The 16,377-nt window shown below is 38.6% G+C and overlaps 1 protein-coding gene across 6 annotated transcripts in view; it reads left to right on the top strand.

Moving 5' to 3' along the window:
• The window catches only part of NFATC2 (nuclear factor of activated T cells 2), a 90,112-nt gene that overhangs the window by 56,193 nt on the left and 17,542 nt on the right, over positions 1-16,377 (top strand). For all 6 annotated transcript variants that reach the window (XM_072110639.1, XM_072110641.1, XM_072110640.1 and 3 more), the window contains 2 exons: positions 850-976; positions 1,210-1,860. In XM_072110639.1, coding sequence (XP_071966740.1) covers positions 850-976; positions 1,210-1,860 — 778 coding nt within the window. The remainder of the gene's footprint in view (positions 1-849; positions 977-1,209; positions 1,861-16,377) is intronic.

Genomic DNA, 16,377 nt, shown 5'->3' with positions numbered 1-16,377 from the left:
TCCGACACTCACCACATTTGTTTGGTGCTTAATTTGGGCGCAGCTCTGCAATCCTGATGCTTGAACTTTTTTGGTGCAATTTTTGGTGCAGAATAAGTCCTACAAAGAGCAATCTACCGACTTCTAAACCACTTGAATGTGGTTTGACATTTCTGATGCTCATTTGTTTATCTTGTGGTGCACCAAATATATTCAGGCCATTTACCACATTATAACATCACAGGGCAAAACACCTCTCAAATCGGGCACCAAAAAACAACACTTTAGGCCAAAAATATTAAATGCTACCAATAGTCTCTTGCCTAATGCCACCCATAGGGGAGTATTCATTAATATTGTTGCAGGTTCCGTGTTTTTTGAGCACAAATCACACGGTAAATAGCACTGGGATGTTAGATCGTAGCACAAGGGTTTGATAAATTAGTGCATGACTGAAAAAAAGGTCTGAACTAACTCCACATTCATGAATCTGATTTCGTAGTTTGTAGACCAGATTTTATCTGTTGTAATTGTGCACCAAAAATTGCACCATAAAAAGTGTTAGGAACCTAGAAGTGCAAGAAAAGTGCCAAAGAGATTGTCAGGAAAACTCTCCGCAAACTGTTTATAAATATGGTGCAGGTATTCCAAACTATGGACACCAGACCACCAAAAAACTGTTTTAAAGACAATAATGAAAGCCCCTACAGTGTCTTTTTTTTGCTTTTGCTGGATAATTTTTGCTTCATTCTTTATTTTACATTAATTGGACAAAAAGAAAACATTTTGTTGAAATATAAATTACATTTTTCTACATGATGTAAAATGTATTTCCTTATCAAATATGTAAAACTTGGTTACATTTTTTAGAGCATGTTGTTTGTGGAAGTGCCAGAATATTGCAATAGGCATATCAGCTCTCCAGTAAAAGTGAATTTCTATGTTATAAATGGAAAAAGAAAAAGAAGCCAGGCACAGCACTTCAACTACCTGCCAGGTAAGTACAATGTTCCACTTTAAGTATACTTAATAGGAATTAATATTTGTGTTGGCTAATACACTGTATAGACTTGCAAATGAGACAAAAGGGTTGCTATTAGCTAAATAATCTGTAGTTAATTTGATGCTAATGTAGTTATTTCTTTTAACAAACAAATGTAATATTGCTTGTAAGGTGTTACTGTTTTACAGATTTATTTTTGTCATTAATGTGAGCATTTTTTTTGGCAGTGCCATCTATTAAAACAGAGCCTGTGGATGAGTATCCTTCCATAGTCGGGAGCAGTGCACATCCTGTGCTAGGAACAGCACCACAAACCTTCTACCCACAACATCCATTGAGCAGTGATTCTCCTTCATGCTTAGTGGCCAACTTGGTCCCCTGTCAACAAGTACGGCCTGGCCTTCCATCACCAGATTCACGATACCCACAGCAAAGCCCATCAACAGCAGTGTATCAAAGAAGTAAAAGCCTTAGTCCAAGTCAGCTAAGCTATCACCAGCCCTCTATGGTGGCTTCTCAGATCACAATTCCAGATCCTCATAGATCAGTACTTGTCCACACTAGCTCTCCAGTCCAGTCTGCAGGCAACCCTCAGCAATCTCCAGTGATTCACTATTCTCCAACCAACCATCAAATGAGGTGTGGAAGCCACCAAGAATTCCAGCACATCATGTGTACCGACTTCACTTCCTCTCTTACACGACCAACCCAGGCTCAAAGAATAAGCCCTGCCAACTACTCTACTGTAATCCAGCAGCAGCCTAATAGCCAGCAATCTCCTAAGAATGGTCCTCCATCTTCAGAACATAAAGAAATCTTATCTTCAGCAGTCACAGTTAAGCAAGAGCAGAACTTGGATCAGGCCTATTTGGATGATGGTAAGAACTCTGACATATGATGTTCCCAGTCTACAAATTTTCAAGCTGTGATTTTTTTATATGGAGTAATATGGAAGCTAAATTTTAAAGGTGGGGTGTTAATCCAGGGAATTATTCTGGCTGCCGTATTTGAGGTTGCAAGGGAAAGTTTACCCCCATAGTCGGCATAATTGGAATAATCTGTGTATGGGTTCTTTTGCCAGCTCCAGGATGAACACTGGTATATTATAGGTTTGGTTTTCCTTGGTGGACCTGCATCCTAGCCTTATCTACTTTGAAACTATAAAATGTAACATTTGCAGATATCAGTATAACCCCTTTGACAATATTAAGTATTCTAAATGTGTTACACATTTCTAAATGAGTGTAAAGTGTGTGGGTGGTTTAGTGCAAACTTACATTTTCTTGTTTGTGGTAAGAAAGTGAAAACATATACTTTACATGTTTGATGATACATTATACTTTAACACGTAAAGGTAATTTCTTAACCTAAAGAAAGCTGGTATAGCAATTTGTATTAAAGGTTACAGGTAAAAACAAAATCCAAAAACAGCATCAAATCAACAACAATGAAATGGTTCTCTAGTATTCCTATTTTTATCAATTTTGTGCCCTGCAGAATTTGAAACACTTTAGTAACCAAATGGGACAAACTTTCATCAGTTCAGGTGGATTCCAACATTTTATATGTGAAAACTGCAGCTGTATTGAAAATCAATACAAATCTTTTTCTAATACATTTTTAACCAAAGAGTGGGTGAATTTATCATGCCTTGTATTCTGGGGCAGGCAAAAGTATTCTGGTGTATTTTGGTGTACAAAGCATGAAAAAGTCCCAATTTCTGGTGAAAAGCCAAGAAATTGCGACTTTTCACCCCTTTTGCATTCTTAATGGCACTCTGAAAAAGTAGTTATGGTGGAGCACAGAGCAGGCCAGGTAGGGGTCTAGGTAGTAGACCTGCCAAATTTGCTATAATCTATAAATATAACTGAAAACTATGCCGCGTCTGAGTTGCCAAAGATTTCATTCCAGCACACAAGTGCTACATTAGAATTACTAATGGGCTAGAAGCTCTTATAATGGGCTAAAAGTAAATCCGATGTCTTGTGCACCAACGTTCAACATCCAGTGAACAAGGCTAGTGTCTACACTCTCTACTATATAAATAAATCTCCCCCTTTCATGAGCATAAAAATTGTAGATTCACACTGAAGGCATCAAAACTATGAATTAACACATGTGGAATTATATTCTTAACAAAAATGCATGAAACAACTAAAATATTCTAGGTTCTTCAATGTAGCCACTTTTTGCTTTGATTATTGCTTTGCACACTCTTGGCATTCCCTTGATGAGCTTCAAGAGGTAGTCAACTGAAATGGTCTTACAACAGTCTTGAAGGAGTTCTCAGAGATGCTTAGTACTTGTTGGCCTCTTTGCCTTCACTCTGCTCACCTGACAGAGCACCTGTGATATGACTACCTCTTGAAGCTCACCAAGAGAATGTCAGGAGTAATCAAAGCAACCTAGAATATAAGATTTATTTTCAGTTGTTTCACACTTTTTTGTTAAGAATATAAAGTAAAGTATATAATTCCACATGTGTTAATTCATAATTTTGATGCCTTCAGTGCAAATCTACGTTTATAGTCATGAAAATACAGAAAACTCTTTTAATGAGAAGGTGTGTCCAAACTTTTGGTCTGTACTATATATATATATATATATATATATATATATATATATATATATATGTATATATTTACATATACATCCCTACAATAAATCAATTAGTAATTATTTAATTGATTAGTTATATTGAAAAAAATATTGATATTAAATATTGATAACCGTCATCTTAACTGAAGTGTTACTTGTGCAAACTGGTCTTTTGGATTCAATGATATAGATATCAAATGGAACAAGTATTATTTGGGCTACACATACAGTACACAGTAGATCACAGCCTGACTGTTATTTCTTCCTATGTAAAAGCTTCCTAGGCACAATGTGAACTTCAGATGTGGACAGCGCTCTGTCCCTGTGCATGTAATCCCTGTATCAGCAGCCCTGTCCTGCCAGAACCTGATTTTTCCTATGCTAATTAAGTATATAAAACTTTAATATCACATTCTAGTCATATGGGAAAAGGTAAATCTCTCTCCCTGGGAGGTAGGAAAAAGATGAGGACATTTGTCTGCAGTCAATCCTTGTGCGTTCACATTTGGAATGATCTTCTTGTACCTGAATAACTGTCTACCCTGACATCATCTCTCTAAGATGCTTTTATAACATTTTAAATGGGTAAATTCAGTGATTATCTAGATAAGTATTCTTCATTGGTTTATGTGCAGCTATGTTCTGTCTCTTAGTGTCTGTTACTCTGGCCAAAGTTTGGCCTGCCAATATGGAGTCACTTGATTGAAAAAAAATATGTGATCAATGCTCCAAGTTCTGTCTGTGACATTCTACAATAGTTCTATTCATGGCAGTATTAAAAATAACACAAAGCTGTCTTAAGTATAAGCATGGATTTGTATTCAATGGCCGGCGGTCATTTGGTCGTACACTGTGCACACAACACTTCTTTCTGAAACAGTGAATATTGACTCTCTGTCTTGTACCAGATCACAAATGTGGTGGTCACTGCACTAATAGACACAAGGTTTTTTTAGTTTGAAGTGTTACCTCTGGGAAGGTGACTGGGGCTGCAGTCTTTATACAAAAATATAATGTTCCTTTCTCACCTTCATGTGGCATATGATATTGCTAGTTTCAATTCTGATGCTGCTAGGGACAACTATTTTTTTCTGGTTTTCTTTTCCCAACGTATGATTATTGTAATAGTCAGTCTATTTCTCTCTACCTACTTACAAGTCATTTTGAACGCATGTCCTGTCCTGAGGGTGGATCTCTACCTCAGATTTAAGTTTTTGTTATCTACGCTGTTGTGTCTGACAAACTGCCAACTTTATATCCCTGCTGTTGAAAATTATAAAGAAGATTTTTGGCTCAATGGCCATAGAATCTGATTTTCATATAGTCCTTGAAGGGAAGTTAACTATGAGTTTCATAAGATAGACAAAGATCCTGATTTCAGAACTATGTCTTAGGCTAAATGCACATGTCCGTTAGCCGCATAGATGGCACTGTGTCTAAGTCATGCGCACACATGCACAAAAGATAGAGCAGATACTATTCTTGGCCTTTATTAGTTTTATCACTGGTAGATAATTGAATCATCTTATTGATATGAACAAGCCTATACTTATCAGTATGCGTACATTAAAGGCTAACCTTGGCCTTCTGCATCCTGCAACTGTTGAGTAATAACCTTCTCCCTATGCACAGTAAAAGGAAGAAAGCTGTTATTCAGCCTTCAATCAGGATAAAGATTATGGAAGAAAGACATTGCTCATGAATACAAGGAGTTCTGCCTGATGTACTTTGATGCAAGTGAGGCAGGAGCCTGTGTGTGCCTATGTCTCCTCGTCCATTCTCCCTCTCCTCCACACCTTCCCCCACCCCCTTCCCTGCCTGCTTATTGCACATGACAGGAAGGGGGGAGGGAGTTGGATACGTTTGGAGGAATGGAAACAGTCACAGGTAAACACAGGCTGAAGCTCCTCTCCACCCCCCTACTAATCTATCTTCTATTGTCTAACTATCCATCTATCAATCGATCTTCTATCTCTCTAAAATTGTATCTATCTATCTATCTGCTATCCATCTATCTATATGTAATCTGCTTTATATTTATTTTTAGATTTATCTAACCATTTATCTATGTACCTTTTTGTCTATCTATATATCTTCTATCTAGATTCTAGAACATATATAGATAAATAGACAAAAAGGTACATAGATAAATTTAGAGAGGGACTAGACAAATTATAGGAGATAGATAACTATATATCATCTGTCTAGACAGGAGATAAGTGATAAGCATCTTCACCTGGACATTCAACTATGGAGTATTAAAAGAACATTACATCCTCTGCCCACAAAAGTAGCTCAGTCTTCTTGACTGTAAACTTATGGTATAAAAATAAAGATTAATAGAATAATAACTGTGAACTCCCATCTTACAGAGATAGGTGGGATTGATCGCAAACCTTAAATCAAAGGAGCTCAGTGTACTTTTCACCCTCACATCATATTTTGTACTAGTAGAAAAAACCCTGCTTGTAATAATTGAAATATTGGCACTTTCATAGAAGAAAATGCAGCATGTACAATGAAAACCTCTGCAATATTATTTTCTACATGTTCTCCAACCCCCTCCAATTCCTGGACAAGTAAATAAAAATAATAAAACAATATATATGCCTTCACATATCAGGGAGGCAGTGGGAATCATCAGTACTGCCACACAGTACTACAGGGTCAGCTTATCCGTATGAGTAACAGACTTGAGAGCCTTTAGGTTATTTGTGATAAAAATTGCACTAAAGATGGATCTAATCCCCCACAGTCTTGGAAGCGTTTTAGATGAGCATATTCAAGAATATGAACAAAAACACTGATATTCTGGCATAGATGGAAGGCTCTGTTCCAGTATCTTTATCTGGTTTTGGTTTAAGTGCAGTGCCTAAGGGTTGGCTTCAAATTCGGCATTTCCTGTGTAGGCAACCCACAAGAGACAAATTGAGTAATGGTCCCTTTCTACCAAACCATCATTAACTATTTCACAGTTATTGTCTACAGGCTATACTCTAATGTGTTGATTTTATTTTATTGCCATTGGTTCTATCCTTGAGGTCATGTATAAAATGGCTTGGTGTTTTACACTAGATTGCACGTCTCTATGTAGAGTGCAGTTTAATCTCATGGTAGAAATAGTGTGAGATATGGACCTACAGCAGTGATGGCGAAGCTTTTACAGAGTGCCCAAACTTCATCCAAAATCCACTTATTTACCGTGAAGTGCCAGCATGGAATTTTATACAGTACCTTACTGTTACTTCCCTACTGTTCTTCCACATCTTTCAATTGTATCGGCCGACTGAGGCCACCAATATAGTTGACAGAAGGAATGCAAATTCATACTCTCATTGTAGCTTCTTTCCAGGGTCTCTCTGTGCAGAAAGAAATTGTGGGTCCAGCAAGATGACCTCCAAAGATAATGCAGTTCTGTCAACACCTTCTTACTTTCCCCGCAGTTCCAAACACCCAATAAAATGTCACATTAAAATACCGGTGAGAACAGCATCTCTTAAGTTGAAGATTCAGTGTTTGGTGAACTCTGTCCTTGGACAATGGCCTAAGTGCCGCAGAAAGGGCTCCGAGTGCCACCTCTGGCACCTGTGCCATAGGTTCGCCATCACTGACCTACAGTATATATGCTTCATACTCCAGAGCTGCACACTATTCTGCTAGTGGAATGACTAAGAACATTGCATTTAGTATCCTGTAATGATCCTAAGATACTATTTGTATTCTTTTCTCAAGTTGAGTTGCAACCAGTATTCTACTGATGAAGTCACTGTGTGTATAGAATACATTGCATTATCTGCATTATCCTGAGCTTTATCCTGTGTTTTACTGCAGGCTGTTTTGCTGCAATATATAACTCAGAGGGGCAGATGCATCATAAGTCTGACTTTGTCCTTCTGTTTTTGGGACTTTTCTAGGCTTGGCTGCTGGTCAGATGTATCTTAGCGGTTTTTCCTTATTGATGCATGTGGTATTCAGTCTTTAGTGAATTTGCGCAATCCAAATTCGCAATCAGCTGTAAGCTTATCTCTATGCCTGGTCAGGGGCAACTGCAGATTTGCACCAAAATGTTAAACTTTTTAAAAAAGTTGCAAATTTCACATCTAGATTAAGGCACAAAAAAAGCCGCAAATGAGCACATGCATCATGAAAAGTCTCAAAAATGAAAGAAAAAGGCAAGCTAAAAGTTTGATACATGTGCCCCAGAGTCATTAGCTGATAATAAAAATTGTCAATGTAAAAAACCACTTTTACCCACAGTATAGTGAATGTAGCTCTGAAGTATTTTACATTCTGTAATTTAGCGTGATTTAGTGTTAGTGTGATATCGTGTAATTTAGTATATAATAATGTGATGAATGTATCTACAAATGAATGCTTGCAGCATAACTATAAATGCAGCTCTGACATATACTGTAATGCAGGCAGCGACTCAGTAATCTGTCTTAGACCCTGTTGAAAATCATGCAAATTTGAGCAAATTGTGGTGCATTTATCAATGCCACAGGTTCCATACTTTTGGTGCATAAATCGTGCTAAAATTTTAGATGTTAGATTGTAGCACAAGGGGTTAGAACAGGACTGGAGAGTGTTTGAACTGTCTCCACATTCTTCGAGGTGAAATAGAACTCTATAGACCAGCTTTTGGTAGCTCTAAGTGTGCGCCAAAAACAGTGTTGGGAAACTATACGCGCAGTGTCCGATACCCAAGCAGTGCCCAAATTGTGCAAATTGTGCAAACGCCAATATTGTGGTGCCGACACTTCATAAATAAGGTGCAATAGGCGCAGCAAGGGAAACAAAAATGTTTTCTGTTAAAAAGTCAACAATCTCTCCATTGTGTTCAGAGATTGGTCAGAGTGTGTTCAGAGTTCTATGCAACAAAGCTCATCTCTCAGCTATGTCAGAGAATCTATGCTCTCTGTTTTGAAACCCAGGCAGGTAAAAAACTGACCACAGTAGGATACTTCCTAGTGCTGTCATTTTTTTTCGCTCACCCATAGACTGCAATGGACATTTTTGCCCTCAGACTTGCATCTAAGTAGAACATACTGTACTTTTGACGCTTCGGATTGCAACGCAGATGTACGGTGTTAAAAAAAATGCATGCTTGAAAAGATCTATTGAACAGCTATGTTCGAGTCTAATGCGATGATGGACCACATTGGATTTGCACAGAAAAAACGCTTGTGGGTAAGGCCTTAACCCCTTAAGGACGGAGCCTTTTTTTGTTCATTTTTCGCTCCCCACCTTCATAAATCTGTGGGGCACATTTACTAAAAACTATGTGCAGTTTGTCTGTGTAGTGTCCAAAGGGCACCAGATTCATGATATGTGGCGCTTGTTCTTCATGAATCTGGTGCTTCCTGCACTGCTCCATCAGATTGTACTAACTTGGTGCACCTTTAATATGGGCCGTGCCACACACGCTATGGGAGGGCTTATTTCTGCATAACAAATTGCACTTCTTAGAGATGGTGTTCTATTATTCCATGCCCTTTACTGGGAAGCAAAAAAAAAAAATTTCAAATGCAGTAAAATTGGTGAAAAAAAGCTTTTGCACCATTTTCCTCTGTCCACTCCAAATAACTCATCTATTATATTCTTTGGTTTGGTACAATTACGGGGATACTAAATTTATACAGATTTTGTTGTGTTTTAATACATTTTTAAAAATTAAAACCTTGTGTATGAAAAAAACATTTGTCTTTTTACCATCTTCTGACACGAATAACTTTATCATAATAAGAGCTGTATAAGGTTTCACTTTTTAACGTTTCATTGTTAATATTTTGCAAGCTTTTGATCACTTTTTGTTAAATTTTTTAATGTGCTGCAAAATGGCAAAAAGGGAAAATGTCGCTATTTTCAGGGTTCAAAGCCGGTAATAACCGTTATTATCTTTTGTTAGACCCGTCAATTTTTTGACACAGTGATACCATGCATGCTTATAATTTAATTGTTTATTTTTATATCAGTTCTAGGGTAATTGGGGTGATTTGACATTTTAGGTTGGCCTGTTTGATCCTACCACATACCGCTGTACTACAATATGGCAGTATATGGTGATTTTCCACATCATCTATTACAATGTGCAAATAGCATATTGAAATAAATGTGCTAAAATGAGACAGCTTCGCCCATGCGCTACCGTCTTATAAATGCTGTCGGTGGCTTTGCTGATTGTGGGAGTTAGTGGTAGGTTTTTACTGCAAGATCCAACAAATCCCATGTCTATATGAAGAGATACACATATAACTCATGGAGCGTAAAGAGGTTAAAGAGTAAAATTAAGTTCTAAATGCTTTACCAAATATCAATATAAATTCTTTACCTGTTCCTATTTTTTCCTATGGGACATCTACTACCAGGATGAAGGACTGTAAACCAAGCACACTGACATACCAGTGTGGACCCACTCTTGCAGGAGCCACTTTTCTTTAAGCCTCCTATGCCCTGGTTTTTAAGAAAAAAAGGCTATAAAAATAATGCAAATTAGCCTTAGGGACTCCAAGGTCCATTAACACCTATGGTGCCCATAGCCCCTCAGGCATAATTTTAAAATCCTATTTTTGTAAAAAGCAGGACTTAAGAAGCTAAAAGAAGAGCAGATCTTGCCAGAGGGGATAGAGACCAGCATGTCAGTGTGCTTGGTTTACAATCCTCGATTCTGATGGGAGATGTCCTTTAATCAAGCCAGCCATTATTTAGGATGCATTATATTGTGACTTTTGTGTAATTCTAGGATCTGGTTCTCAGTCCTACTTCATGGTTAAAGGCTCTGTTATTTATTTTTTTTTACTAATAGAAGCCCTAACAGTTTCATGGATGTGTTGCATGGCATAAACCAGCATTCCGGATGGCTTCCAATAGTGTCCACCAACAGACTGGTAGAGGGCAATCAGTGGGAAAGCTGATGTCACTACCCAGCCCATAAAATGCCCCCTAGGTTTGGCTTGATTGGTGTTTTCACGCAACCATGAAAGTGAATGAACATTACGACTTTCTCTAATAGATATGTGTAGAAGGTTTTTATAGCATAATTACATTACGTTAATACAAGATGTAATCCTTTGCACAGGTAATTGATGTGGTACAAAGAAAAGGTTGTGTAGTCCTACAACATAGATAATGTTTCCCAGTCTCTAATTTAGCTCCCCATTATAAAAGCTATAATAAGAAGCGACAGCTTTTCTACTGTAATAAACGGGTTTGTGTTAGCTATTAGAGATTCCTGCCACGTGTCCACATCTGTCTTCTTGTATTTAATGAGGTGAGGAATGGTATTAAACATTTTTTCTTTCGGGAGGCAGATTTGTACCCAGAAAAACAACAATTAACACCATCTTTTCCTTTCCGTCTTTTTATATGAGCTTAGTAACAATGTAACAGTCTGGCAGGTTGACGCCCTTAACGTTTTTCACACTTCTTACATGTTTTAATACCCTCAGAAATTGTGGTTTACAGGAGAATGTGCTGTAGAGACAAATTACAAGCTTTGCCAAGTCACAATTATACAGCTTTACATACAAAATGTATATTGGAAAGAGTATCATTGAAGTATTAAAACCTATTTAACCAATTTCTTATAAGCAGGAGCTACAGTGTTTTGCTTGGCTTTTCATGAATATCCTCTGGCATCAAAAGTGTTAAGCTAAGGATGGTTAAGAAAAAATGTCTACTATGAAATTCTCTATTTAGTGGTTACTGGACACAATTCAAAGATGGGGATAGACCAGTGCCACCAAGGTGCACCGATCAAGATATACTTTCCTGCCATTCCAGAAATAAATGCCTGTTACAGTATATATATACACAGTAGGTGTATATGTATATATACATACAGTAGGTGTGCTTGATATTGTAGCTCAACCACAACTGTTTGGCATGGGAATAAATCCACATTTCACATACACACACATATATATATATATATATATATATATATATATATATATATATATATATATATATGGATTTATTGCCATGCCAAACAGTTGAGGTTGAGCTACAATATCAAGCACGCCTACTGTACAATATATGGTGCCCTGCTCCACTCTACATGGTAATGAATGAAGAGATCTCAGACAAGCGTACCGAGGTGTTGGGCCCCCATCTGATATTCAATTGACATTTGACATTTAATGTACTTTATAAGTACTTCATATATTAATTTAAATGTAATATGTTAATTGTCAAGGTACATATGTGTTGATACCATATAACTATATCACCCCCACAGATTTGCTGTTCATAGCAGAGAATGAAACAAGAAGCAGACAGTTCTGTTTGATGTGTAGTGGCTGAAGTGGGTTACTTCAGATTTGATCCCATTCATATGTATGTGAGCTGATCAGAAGTAACTTTTTCTGACCACTAAACAATGAACATAGCTGCTTCAATATATTTATCCCAGAAAAGCCCTTTAAGTAAAAAAAAAAAACAACAAAAAAAGCAAAACTCTTGTGCAGCACACCAGGGCTTGGTTGGCATGTGTGCTGGATTAGGCACTGAAGTGTACTACAACTTGGATTCTCTTGGGTTCTCATGGGTTTTCCAATGTAGACTATCCTGCGGATATCCAATAAATAGATTAAAGTTGAAGTTCCTGCCTCTGGGACCTACACCTATCTCCAAGAACGGAGGTCCGCTGAGCCTCTCCCCGCAGCTAGGCTGTGTGAGCACCTGTGCATCCTCTCTCCATCTCTATGGAAGGAAGGAAAATAGCCAAGAGTGTGAAATAGAACTCCCATAGAGTTTAATAGTGTATGGCTCCATTATGTCCTGAAGTACTTACCAGTCCCAACACAATAAACATAACATTTCATGAATGCCCACATAATAGTAACACGCTGTAAAAAGTAGCATAAATATCAATGCTCCTACTATATTTAAGGCCCAAAACAATTAGTGACACCATGATTATTAGTACTGCTACTTGATAATGTTTAAAGACTACTGTATTACTGTAATTTTAATAAAACTATACAGTAATAAAAACATTACTCAAAGACCAACATTTTGTGGATTATTTATAATTACTCCAGGTCCTAGACCAGTTCTATGTCTGTTTTTGGATTTTCCCTGTCCATCAAATTAATTAAAAGCTGTGTTGGCCCTTTAATAAATGTACTTATGCTCTATTTTCTGTCTGGGATTTTTTTTAAATAGTCTCAAAATGCTCATAAGGCAGCAGGAGACTGAAATGACTGTGGCTTTTTACACAACTTTTTGCAATCTGGCTTTGCATGGCGTTGCACTAGCGGTAGTTCTATGATTACTGATGATTATGGCTTTTTAGCGGTGAAAAGTCCAAAAAAACCTCAATGCAACTTTTTGGAGACATTTTTTACACCAAAAAGCCAAATGATTAATAACCCTCTATGAGTACAAACTGACAGTTTGGCTGTACAGAGACTTGAAGTTGCCAGCTGTAATATTCAGCAATAGGGCTGTGCTTTGTATATTTAATTGACCTGTGTATTTACTATAATAAAGTTTTAGAGATGAGTGATATGTGTCAGCATGAGTAGGTTTGCATTTACTGATAATTTCACATTGGGGAATCACAGTTATTTTATGAATATTGCTGATAATTTTGATTTATCGTTTCAAACTCCTCTGCTGCTCCCTCTATGTTGTTATCTACCATCATGTCACTATTGCAGGCAATCACTAGCTGAAGTAATGACCTGAGTGGTATATGCAGCAAATGATGGCCTGAAATGCCAAACAACCAGGTCAGCAAAGAAATCCAGCAATACTTCATTGGGGGAAGGGATCTAGAAGTTAAAGGAGTTTTCCAATTATTATCTAGTTATTAGTTAGCATAGCTCCTAACCATCCCAGTTTCGGCGGTTGGGATTATGGCCAGGCTCCCTTTCTCTCCCTCACATTGTCCCGCCCCTCCTGGTCCCGTACATTACAGCTGCAGAGCAGCCAAAACATTGGGGCTAGGCGGAGGTGGAATTAGCCCCTGCTACCTCCTCAGATGAAGTCTAAAGGAGTCATGTGAGGAGGTAGCTCTGCCCCTCTGCTGGCCACGTCCGCTCCCCAAATCAGTCAGAGTTGGGAGAAGAGAAAGTGACTGCTGTGGGGAAACGATGAAATGTAAGAAACTGAGGGGTTTTTTGGTTTAATACCAGGGTACAGGGGGCTACAATTATGAGGCTGGACGACAGGGAGCTACAGGAAAGGCTGGAGGATGAGAGGCCACAGGAGGATGTTAAAGGACAGGAGGAGGCTACAGGAGGAGGCCGGATGACAAGAGGCTACAGGAGGAGGATGGAAGACAGGAGGCCAAAGGTAGAGCATCCTGGACGACAGGAGGTCACAAAATGAGGGAGGATGAAAGACAGTGGGGCCACAGTAAGATGAGGATAGAGGACAGGAGGCCACAACATGTGAGGAGGGGTGGCAGATATTATTATGTATACGTTTGGGGAGATAAATAAAAGTGGAAAACCAAATGTAATTAGAGGATAAACTGACGCTTTGCGGTGGGCTCTGGTGAAGACCAGCTGCCACTTAGATTCCGGTCCCAGGTGTCGTCTTGTACCCCCTCCCGCGGTGGTCCAGAGGATTCACGCATCCCGAATCCTGACACCTGTGAATTGATTTTGGGGGGTCCACCTACTGCTACATAGAGCTATTAAATGTATATTTTTAAGGTCATGCTAAGATGAAAAGGGACAAAATGTGGCCCTCTTCATCTGCCCCTCATTTGTGGACCCCCTCACCCCCCTCTTAATATGCCCCCTCTCAACACTGCAGTGTAATTTTGATATAATATTCATTATATATTCACTTTTCATGGAGATTCCTAATTTATATAGGTTTTATTATGTTTTCCAAAAAGTCAGCTGAACTGTTTAGGCTTCTGTGCTTCAGTAATATTCTAACTTTTCTCTGACCTATAGCCTCCTTTGCCATCGTCATATACCCAAGAAGAACACATGGGTAAATAGACTTTATGTACTGTGAAACATGGTTTTTAAAACCTGCCCTAAATCTGCTCCAAACGCAGTCCTGCTTGATTTATTATGACGAAGGTTAGCCAATAAGAGTTTTTTTATTGAGGATAAAAAACTGAAATCCTGGGTTCTGCTGCTTGTCCAGTGGTTTACCACCTCTATTCATTGTAATGACATTTCTGATATTTTTGCCTGTGTGTTCTCCTAGTACTATACTGGGATAATAAGCATGGAAATAGAATGTTAAATTCATAACACATTCATCTCTCTCATAGATGAAAAATGACAGTGATAAGAGTTTGCTATGGCAGATGCAACTGTATCCAGGGAGTCCCCCGTCTGTGGCACCCACACAAAAATGCCCTGGCATCTTGACAAACCAGGAAATGGTTTGTCTTGACAAAACTGTGCTCTGCAGTGCATGGATATACTGATTTTGTTATGATAGCAAAACAAGTTCTATGGTAACCATTGTAAAAGTGTGAGACAGGCTTCTCTGGAGGGTTGGGGAAAGCCGCTTTTTGTTTGTTGTATTTGGCTTCTGTGATCTCTGGAAGAGTGAAGCTTTCATTTCAGGGGGAGGGTGGAAGAAGAGGTCTCTGGAGAACCTCCTTATTTTCCACACCAGAGGGAATGCCAACCTGGCATAAGGACTTCTTCTTTCCATCAGCTCCCTTCCAAACATGTTGGGTCTCCTAAAGATAGTCTTGTCAGTGGCCGTGAAGGGTGGAAAAAGTGAAGCAAGAAAGGATTAGAGACTGAGTAACTGGGTTTCCCTCTGTAAACAGCTGCTAACAAACTTGCAGAGTATGCTGGAGTTCATCTGATCTGTTAAGCTGGAGTGTTCAGTAGTGACTGGAGCTCTGCACTTGCATTAACCCTTACAACTACAGCTTACAGCAGTAGTAAATAGCCACACAGTGGTTCTTATTGCTAAAAGTTGGGACAGTAATTGCTTCCTCATGTATTGTTGATATATGAGGAAATTCATGCAGCCCTTTTTATCTGTGATGCTCCATGTAAATATTTCAGTCCGTATAGCAAAGACAATCTTCCTGGGGTTAGGACTTTCAAGAATTACATGAGGCATGCAATTTCTTGGGTAAGACTGCTAAACAGAGCGTGGAGCATTTATCAATTGTGACGCAGGGTCTGTGTTTTTGGTACAGGAATCGCGCTAAAATTTTCACAGGGATGTTAGACTGGATGTCACAGGGTTTAATGAATTGCAGAAGGACTAAAAAGGATTAGAACTGTCTCTAAATTCATGAAGGTGAAATACAACTCCATAGACCAGCTTTTTGCAGCTCTAAGTGAGTGCCAAAAACAATGTCGGATTCCAGGTGTGTGCCCAAATTGTGCGCTTTAAAAACAAAAATTTGTGAGTGTCTGAAAAGCACCAATACTGTGGTGGTCAACAATGTTGTCTGTCTCATCTGGGAAGGAAATAGGTGACCCTAAATTGTGTAATCTGTATGTTGTCATACAACTAAAAGTGTAATGTTCACATATTATTTTCTTATATAGCTATTGGCATTTGAAAGGGGAAGAAAAGTCTCCTGTATTTTTTTTCCAGAAGACATGGTTAAGTTAGCCAACATAGACTAGTATAGACTACAACTTAGCGCAATGGAAGTTATGATCCAAACTCCATGGAGGAGATGTATAACACGTATGATAGCAGCCACACCCCCGCACGTCTGGCCAGATACACCAAGAGGCTTAGGTTTGACCTGGTGTAGTTTTGCATCAAAACCAAAGATTGGGACGGAATGCCCTGTTCCCGCCGAGCACCCTCCATGTCCATATGGCATTGTGGTGGCATAT

Source organism: Engystomops pustulosus, chromosome 6, assembly GCF_040894005.1.
Source record: "Engystomops pustulosus chromosome 6, aEngPut4.maternal, whole genome shotgun sequence".
NCBI classification, from domain to species: Eukaryota; Metazoa; Chordata; class Amphibia; order Anura; family Leptodactylidae; genus Engystomops; species Engystomops pustulosus.
Note: the sequence above shows the minus strand (reverse complement) of the source record. Positions and strands in the feature narration are given on the sequence as shown.